General features: G+C 35.0%; 1 protein-coding gene across 4 annotated transcripts in view; it reads right to left on the bottom strand.

Moving 5' to 3' along the window:
* Nucleotides 1–710: 710 nt before the first annotated feature.
* LOC134748025 (inositol-trisphosphate 3-kinase A-like) overlaps nucleotides 711–9,257 on the bottom strand; it is a 182,916-nt gene continuing 174,369 nt past the window's right edge. For all 4 annotated transcript variants that reach the window (XM_063682740.1, XM_063682741.1, XM_063682743.1 and 1 more), the window contains 5 exons: nucleotides 7,688–7,867; nucleotides 5,148–5,220; nucleotides 3,826–3,953; nucleotides 2,187–2,438; nucleotides 711–1,492 (listed from right to left, as the gene is read on the bottom strand). In XM_063682740.1, coding sequence (XP_063538810.1) covers nucleotides 1,160–1,492; nucleotides 2,187–2,438; nucleotides 3,826–3,953; nucleotides 5,148–5,220; nucleotides 7,688–7,867 — 966 coding nt within the window. In that variant the 3' untranslated portion in view covers nucleotides 711–1,159. The remainder of the gene's footprint in view (nucleotides 1,493–2,186; nucleotides 2,439–3,825; nucleotides 3,954–5,147; nucleotides 5,221–7,687; nucleotides 7,868–9,257) is intronic.

Genomic DNA, 9,257 nt, shown 5'->3' with positions numbered 1-9,257 from the left:
ACAGAGGGCGTTGAGGGTTTCGTTTGTTATTTAACAATTTTAACGCATATCAGTGAAAGAACATGGGTCAAAATCATATAAAAAGAATTAATGCAAATAAAAAAAATCATTAATCCATATTTAAATATCGTATTTATTTTTATCATATTTTTTATATCTTCATTTTTCGTTTTAAAGTGTGTCGATAGATGGCACTGAATTGACTGTGGTTACAAAATTTACTATGACAGTACCGCTCTATCCTATTATATACTCTTTGGTATTATAGTAGTTGTTTTAACAGTTAAACTAGATGGCGATAAACATTTCAAAGAAATTATAACTACTTTAAGCGGTTTATCAAACCAATTACCACAAAACGTACGATATCCGCTTTAGCTGTCAAAACAAATTCTACACCGCCTTGTGGTTTAATTACTCATTTTTAGGGTTCCGTACCCAAAGGGTAAAAACGGGACCCTATTACTAAGACTCCGCTGTCCATCTGTCCGTCTGTCCGTCCGTCCGTCTGTCTGTCTGTCCCCAGGCTTTAAGTAGTATCTCATGAACCGTGATAGCAAGACAGTTGAAATTTTCACAGATGATGTATTTCTGTTGCCTCTATAACAACAAATACTAAAAAGTACGGAAACCTCGTTGCGCGATTCCGACTCGCACTTGGCCGGTTTTTTTATATGATTAGGAAGAAAGGCGAAGATCAAACAAGGAAATATGTGATTGTGTTTTAATTTGTATCTCCAGATAACTTAGTCTTACGCAAACTATTTATAAATCTAAATATAATATTTAGTCATTACACTAATATAGTGTAGGTACTTACAACAAAATAAATAACTAATTATTACGTGAATCCTGATACAATAACACATTAAAAAATCCACATTCAGTTCAGACTAAACAAAAACTTTGTCAATAAAAATAAATTGCGGGTCCCTAAACTAAAGCATGAGTATTTGAAACGTCTTAGCAACCGGAATAGAATACCGGAAGGGTCATAATACTTAAGTAATATTTACAAACAACAGTTACGTCCACTTTTGATTACAATTCACGTAAAACAACTTCAGTAAGCGAATGTCACTCGCGATGCAAAACTGCAAAAATGTGCTCACTTGCTCAGCACAAGTCACATCTAAAAGACAGACTTAATTAAATAACATCAAGTTGCTAAACTGTCCTTTCTGACAGTTTTTTCTATACTCTGATCTGTGTTTGTGTCATTCTCGTTTATCATAGTTTCAAATATTGATATGAGGTTATCAATTCCGATGAGGTAACCATCTTCATGGTTTCCAACTTTCCAAGAGGAGTTATGGTCTATGTTGACGTTGTCGGGCACAGGGACTGTTTTAGCGAAGTCGATCATCCAGATGGATGCGCGCCGCTTGTCGTGAACAAAGAGTAGGGAGCTGCCTATCAGCTCGTGTGTTCTAAAGAAGTGGGACTCGATCAGAGTCGCGCGGATGCTCTTTAACCTTTCCAAGTATCTGGCCTGGAAAATTAAATAAATTAAATAAATATACATACTAAAAATACTCGCTTAAAATTATAGAATTTTTGGAAACAAAATATTTTTAGGTAAGTAATATTTAGTACCTGCTAATCTAGGATCTAGGAACAAAGTCAGACAATTATTAATTTCGAGAATAGTTTAAATAACGCGTAGTCCAGTTTCAGAGGAAAATATCGTGACGAAACCTGCATACATTTGATTATAAATTCAATTTACAGGAAGTTACCAGCTCCAGGCCCGATCAGCCCGTTCTCTGTCATTCATACCCATAATGAGCAGTCTAATTTGTTTCATTATGATTGGCTTGTCATTATAGTACAGTTAGCATCAAAAGACCAGACTATCAATAAGATCTATAGGTATATAAGCGATCAGATTACGCGTCAAAAGTATCTAATAACTTAACAAGAACATATATTTATTTTCTTTATTGGGGAAAACACAGTTGCAGGCCAATAACATTTACAGGCAAAATTATAAAATGGTACATAATAGCCTACATCCTAAGACAAAAAAAAAGAAAAGAAAAGAAAAAAAGAGAAAAGTATCCTAGGAGAAAAGTATTAGTGGCAGACACTTTTGGCGCATTGTTTCATACGCTACTATTGATTCTGACTGTATTTTTACACAACATATTCACAAGCCTAATAAAAGGCTCTTAAAAACGTCTTACCGGTGCATTAGGAAAATTGCTAGTAAACTCCTTAAACGCCTCCATGATCTGATCTCTGGACTTGGTGGTCTTGAAGTCTTTAGAGCTGGTTCCGTCAGCTTTCTTAACGCCGTCGATCCTAAAGCCGAGGGTTGAAGTGGAACTGATGGTTTCCCTCCAGATCATGTAGCGGGGCTTCGTGACGCCTTTACTCCTGTGCTCCTCTTCAGAAGGCGCTTTGGGATCTATTTGGATCATTTTCTCATACATGTCCTGAAATAGAAAGATCACGTTTAGGTAAAACAATAGTTAAAAGCACGGAGTGGAGACAAAATCAATATGGAAATGATGCAGTTAAATTTCGTTAGAAACATAAAAAAACAAGAACGTAGCAGTTAAAGTTAAAGTAGCATGCCGCATGAATATGAATGATTTTAATTAAAAAGGACAAATACATCTTAACTCGTGTTTCAAATAAAACAATAATCAAAGTTAATAGCTGGGCGATTACAAAACTACGAACTTAGCGATAACGACTAGCTTAATTTCAAGTAGTTTAATGTTTTACGTCAATGAATTGATAGACTATAATGAAACAAAAGAATGATTGTTAATTTATGATGTTTACGCCATTTTATCCTCAGGTATCTCGTTCTTGGCTATAATGGGCGTTGTTATTTATAAACAGTTGTGATAGTGATGCTATTTATACAAATCAACAACGAACAATGACGTCATTGGTCATAATCTAGCCTTAATTGTCGTAAGGTCAATAAAGAGAAATGGTTGACAATTGAAAATTAAAAACAAGTTTCTCCGTCGATATGGTTCCATCGGGTCTCTATTGTTTCCCATATAGTTTTAAGTCATAATGTATTGTTTGTCCACATTTTCGTTAGTCATAATTTGGTTTTTCTCAGAAACGCGTACTTTTTCAGGATTGCCATAAAACAAACCTAACCTATCTATAGGATAACCTGAGGAAAATCCTGAAAAGTTAACGGTTTCAGAACTATGACTAATGATAATATGACAATCATTACATTATGACTTTCAATAATTATGTCAAACAAAGGGACCCCGGTTCGATCATATCATGTCCATTTCATATTACCAGTGATCGGCACGGACGGTGCCACACCGCGGGATTCCAAACAAAAATCCGTAATATGGACATGAATGGACATGACTCAAATGCAGCGATCTTGTTCGAAAAAGTAATTCTATTGAGTGTTATTTTAAATAATACTTTTTAAGTTTTTGATTAAGATTTTTACTCGGAAACCCGCGGTGTGGCACCGTCCGTGCCCATCACTGTATATTACCTACTATAATATCCAACGACATTGCGGTATCCCACAGTCTTCCCACGGTAAAATAAAAATAGGTAGGTACACTAAACTTGGCACTGATGATCCCAAAACTGAATGTACTTATATTAGATTTTGGATTGTATAACACAAGTATCATGTTTTATTCATTGGATTGTTTACTGCATTTGAAAATTGAATGTTTAGTTCATTGGGCATGTAATAAAATAAACTTGATTGTTGATTTGTAACTGGTTTTCTAAATCATAAATATGGAATTCGACACCAGTCCATTCAGGTACGGAATTCTTAAAATAAAACTACGCTTTTTAGAGGTAAAATATACTTACTTTTCTTAGCTTCGTCTTCTCCTTGGCCTTAGCCAGTTCTTCCTCCAAATATGTCCTGACTCCGATCTTGCAGTCCATGACGCAGGGGCAGTCGAAGTGGCTCAGCAGATCTTGGAGTTGGAGATATACTGGTAGTTGGTGGTTAAGAAAATTTTTGGATACTTACTGGCTAATAAGGCTTTCCTCTTAATGATCACACACCATTAAATAAAAAAATTGTGCATGGAAGTAAAATTTGTAATACTAAGGGCCACTTGCACCATTGACTAACCCTTGCACCATTAATTAACCGGTTAGTACAATTTAACAATGGGTTAACGGTTAAACCTGGAGTTACCAAGGTTACCAGTACAATTTAACACTGGGTTAACGGTTTCACCGGTTAACCCTGCAGGGTTTGTGGTATAGTGCAAGTGGCGCTATGTAACTATATCGTAAGGAATGGTGCTGTCATTGTCAGTCTAAAGCGGTAAAGTATTTTCTGTGTCCATCGAACCAGGCGGCAATAGGGCCTTTAAAAATCAACCTAACGAGCAAACATAATTATTGCTCAATTAGTTAAACATCATTGCAACTTTATATTCTAGACGAAATCTAAATTTGAAATCGAAATCTAGAGTTTGAGGAAATAGCTGGCCTCACCAATTCTAAGTGCATTAAGGGCCATACAGAAGTTTTTACGAGCTAACTTATCTTTCCCATTGCCGTTAGTTAAAAATACAAAACAAGCGCAAGTTATTTCGAAATTATAGTTCAATATCCCTAACTTTTAATCTAATTTATAAAACAAAGGCAGTTAATTATAACTGCGCCTAATTTACTCGTGCAGCAGACTCGTGGTATCGGATGGAAAAGTATCCACGTTAGATTACATAATTGCTGACCTTTTAAAGTTAAATCACTTTTCGCCATATTGTTCATTGTTAAATATAGAATGAATGTTAGTCCGTCTATTTACCCAGATTTAGTATGGGAGTAGAGTTCAAAATTGTGGCGGTTGTTTCAGGTGATATATATAGTTATTCTGATATACTATCCCAGTCATTAATTAACCGGTTAAAAAGAGTTGAAGAAGAAAATTGTTAAAAATATAAAATAAGTTCTGGCGTTATTCATAAACGCTTTTAAAGTTTAACACGCCCTTAATAATCGTTTGTCTTTATCCGTTATTTTTACATTTGTCTTTGATCATGTTTTATGAATTAGTTTATAATTAAATTTAATAATTTGATTACTTTGGAAATTAGAATCTAATTTGCAATAAACAATTTTATTATTCCTTTTAAATTCTATAATTGGTATTTTTTTATCGAAAAGGATACGTTCTCCATCGTCGCACGTGACTTGGCCCTTGTACTCCGGGACGAACGGCCGAAGAATGTCTTTCATCAGCAACTGAAATGAACAAAACACAAATTAGGAACTTCCGCTTCAAATCACATTCACATACCTATATTGGAAGTATACTCAATAGTTCCTTGTTGGAGTTTAACTGTGAGCATGATCGTCTGGGCTCGATACAGTGAGATGGATGTCAGGAAATTTTAATGAATCGCTAGTTCAATGCAAGAATAATAAGAAGAAACAAGTTTAGTTTTTATTGAAGATTAGAGGTATGAGAAAATTGTTGTTTTAAGAACTTGTTTACCGTTACGTACTTTTAATACAGGTAGAGTGGAAAGGGAAGTTGATCAATTTGACCATTCACCTAATGAAAATTACTAACTGAGACTAACTTGAGAATAACTTGAGCAAATATTCCTTTAAAAAATTTATGTCATTAAATTATTCCTCATCGCATCACCTGAAATACCCTGTATTTCCGTATATCATGAAAGTCTTTAGGAGTCTGTTTTATTTAATGCTATTAGTATAAAGATAATGAGAGAAAAGGCTTATGATTAGCGAATATAGCTTCGACATATTTTCCAAACCATAACAACAAACGAACCAAGTGATAACTTATTTAGATTACCTGATTATCTTATTATTAATACATTTAATCATGCATTTCTGCCACTATGCATCAAAAAAAATTAATATATTAAGTACGCTAGTCATAGTAAATGACACTAATTTACTACCCTATCTAAACTGCTTACAATAGCAAAAAAGTAATCAGTCGTTGAACTGCTTTTTTATCGAAATAGTTTGGTAATTAAAAATAAAGTAATATATGACGCATGCCTAACAATTTATCACTGGCTGACGTCAATCGACTAAGTAACTGGAATGGTCAGTTGAAACTTAAATCCATTTTAACATAATTGATTCTCGTAGATTTAAAGCCATATACTTCCTATTTTGGGCCAGTCTCAGTTAGATTTATTCAAAAATAGCTACGAGTAGATTTAACAAATTTAGAAATCTTTAATTTGTTGCCTACATTAGCAAGTTAGGTATTAAAAAGGTGATAAGTTCTGAAGGTCTGTTTCGAAATATGTAATACCTATGCATAGCTGTTATTATTAGTAAAATGTTTGACACTTATTGTTTTTTGGTACTATGCAAATCATCTTTCGTCAACAATACTTATAGTCTGCATAGCTGGGTAAAACCATGGCGTCGATGAAACAAGTAAGTGCGTATAAGGATTAAAAAAAAAACTTCTCATAATTTAATTTACAAAAATCAATATTTAAAGGACACTTATTAAAAGTAAACAGACAGCAGGGATAGAACTATAATATCCTAAAACAAACTTGGGGTGCTCCGAAGAAGACTAAGTATGTAAGTAAATGGTGTGGTGAAAACAATAAACTTATAATAAGCTGTACCTAGTTTATATATCTACTGTTTGACGATAACACCTGTTACTGTTTAAAGAAATACTTATAACGATAGAATAGTAATGAGACTGTATAAAGAAACGACAAAAAGATTCGAATGGAAACTATTATAATCATCGTAAAAAACGCGGCAACGCGTAATTATGCTCCAAGTCTAAATAAGGATGATTCGAATCCACTTATGCGAATTCCAAATCACATAAACACATTAATGATAGACTACGTGCAATGAAACACGTCTATACAACGATCTCCGATCGCAAATTGCTATGACTCACAAAGACTAGAGAAATTAGGAAAAATGAGGCAGTGACACTGGAAAACCATTTGTCATAATTCTTAGTAGTTGTAACACATATGGTTATGTATGCGGAAAATTAACAGCAACTTTTGGAACAAAAGAATGGCATCAGTTAATGAGTAATTAGAAATCTCATTCATGTATGACTTACGGCCCCATTGGAATAATGCTTATAAGAGGTCACAGCGTTACGATACCGATCTTTCAGTGTCAGAAGTGACTTTTTAGCTGAAGAAATATACCTTTTGAAACTGACAGATCGATATCATATCGCTGTGACATCTTATAAGCATTGTTCGAATTGGGCCATTACTCATGCGGTTTTACTGAGTGAACTCCAAATCTTCCTATCTTATACTTAAGGCTGTATTGTCCTTTCACGGGACGTAGGCACTGTAGAACGTCCTGGCGCACAATAGGTTTTAGTATGTAGCAAATACTTGATATTAGCGAGGTAAAGACCTCTAGACGTCTGCAGTCTAATACTAATAATAATAAATTATGTGTTTTCAAATACGCTATCAACTCTGTGCACTCCTAGCACGAGTGGGCCGCGGGTCGCGGCCCGTGACAGTATCTCGCGAGATAGATTATACGGTTATTTTTAACAGTATTAAGTGATAAGAAAAAGTTAAGCAACACCATCAAAAGCTAGATAGATAAGTTAAATACATATTATATTAAGGAGACTGACTGATTTTGATGCACTTTCCCCGAATTGTGTGTGCGTAAGTTTAACTCGTAGGTACACAGTCCCAATCAAAGAACTTACTTGAAAACATCTCTCCTCTTGCGGACATAGCTTCTTCAGTATAGTTCCCTGGTCAGGCCCCGCCTTGAAGTTTCCCTGGTGTCCCGCTAGCTGCACCCAGGGGTATCGCTGCTTTTTGTAGGTTTGGAAGAACGGCGTCCACTGCACAATGTTCCGGAGCTTACGCCATCTTTCTGATTGCTGAAAAGAGAAAAAACTGGTTAAGTACGCACGTATGTTAAAAAACCGGCCAAGTGCAAGTCGGACTCGCGCACCGAGGGTTCCGTACTTTTTAGTATTTGTTGTTATAGCGGCAACAGAAATACATCATCTGTGAAAATTTCAACTGTCTAGCTATCACGGTTCATGAGATACAGACTGCTGACAGACGGACAGACGGACAGCGGAGTCTTAGTAATAGGGTCCCGTTTTTACCCTATGGACCCTACCCCTACCCTAAAAACTAATTAAATACATGTAGATTATGATGTTTCCAAATGTTTTGAAAATAGATATAGTATGTTGTTACTATGTATGAGTGTAAAGCTTTTGTTTGCTGCTCGTGCATATTTAAATATATTGAAAACTGTTCAATTGAAATATTCTAAAATTAAGAGAAATGAAGTGAAATTTTGGAAAGTAAAATGGAATTAAAACGGCTAATAGAATTTCGGAATTAATATTATAATTCAAGTACTGCAAAGCTTTCAAGGCACTGCTACTGAACTGCTCAAATAAAAAATAATGTAGCAACAATATATTTTACGCCGCAAACTTTCCATGGAAGTTCATAACTATTTATCAGGAACAGGAAAAAAATATGGAGCTGCACTCCGTTGGAACGGTTATTATCATATTATTTGCTTACAACTACCATATATTTCTACAGAATGTACACAGTAACATCGCTTGAAAATCATCAAGGTTCTCGAATACAACATGAACGCTGCTGCATACCAATAAAGGTCAACATACTTCGGTGTGTGACGATAACTTTCAGGCAGGAGTCAGTACCTAAGTAAAGTTATTTATATTGCATGCGTCAACGTCTGTGCCCAACTGCCCACACTTGAATAATAACAGAACCAGTCCAGAACATATTTTGACAGTTGTTAACTCATCAAGAGATGAAGGTTTACTTCGTTACTGACACTGTTTTAATACGAGCTATTCTAATGCTAATAAGTATAAAGTGAGACAACACTATCTTAATATTTATTTTTTTATTTTTTATTTTATATCAGCCAAAAAATAGGTGCCAGGCTTTGCGCTTCCTTCATCCGATGGGAACCATATCGTCAGTTTACCTTGTTACCATGCTAAATCTTTGGGTCGTGGTCAGTACCCGAAACTGTTGACTGCTATTACTATGTAGTGTGAAACCTGTGTCGAAACGGCGGTAAATAAAGGTAACAAAATAAATTCGCGATAGACCCGTTTCTAAATGTGATTTAATATGTGTTTAAACCGCGAAAGTTTTAAATGTTATAATAACTATAAAGTTATTGGCCACTCTTAACAATAAGGCTATTGGCTTGTTTCTTTCTGATATGTTAGGAGGAGTGGCCAATTGTTATGTAGTGGCTAATAA

The sequence above is a fragment of the Cydia strobilella genome, chromosome 15, assembly GCF_947568885.1.
Source record: "Cydia strobilella chromosome 15, ilCydStro3.1, whole genome shotgun sequence".
NCBI classification, from domain to species: domain Eukaryota; kingdom Metazoa; phylum Arthropoda; class Insecta; order Lepidoptera; family Tortricidae; genus Cydia; species Cydia strobilella.
The sequence above is the reverse complement of the archived record's forward strand: the minus strand, read 5'-3'. Positions and strand labels throughout refer to the sequence as shown.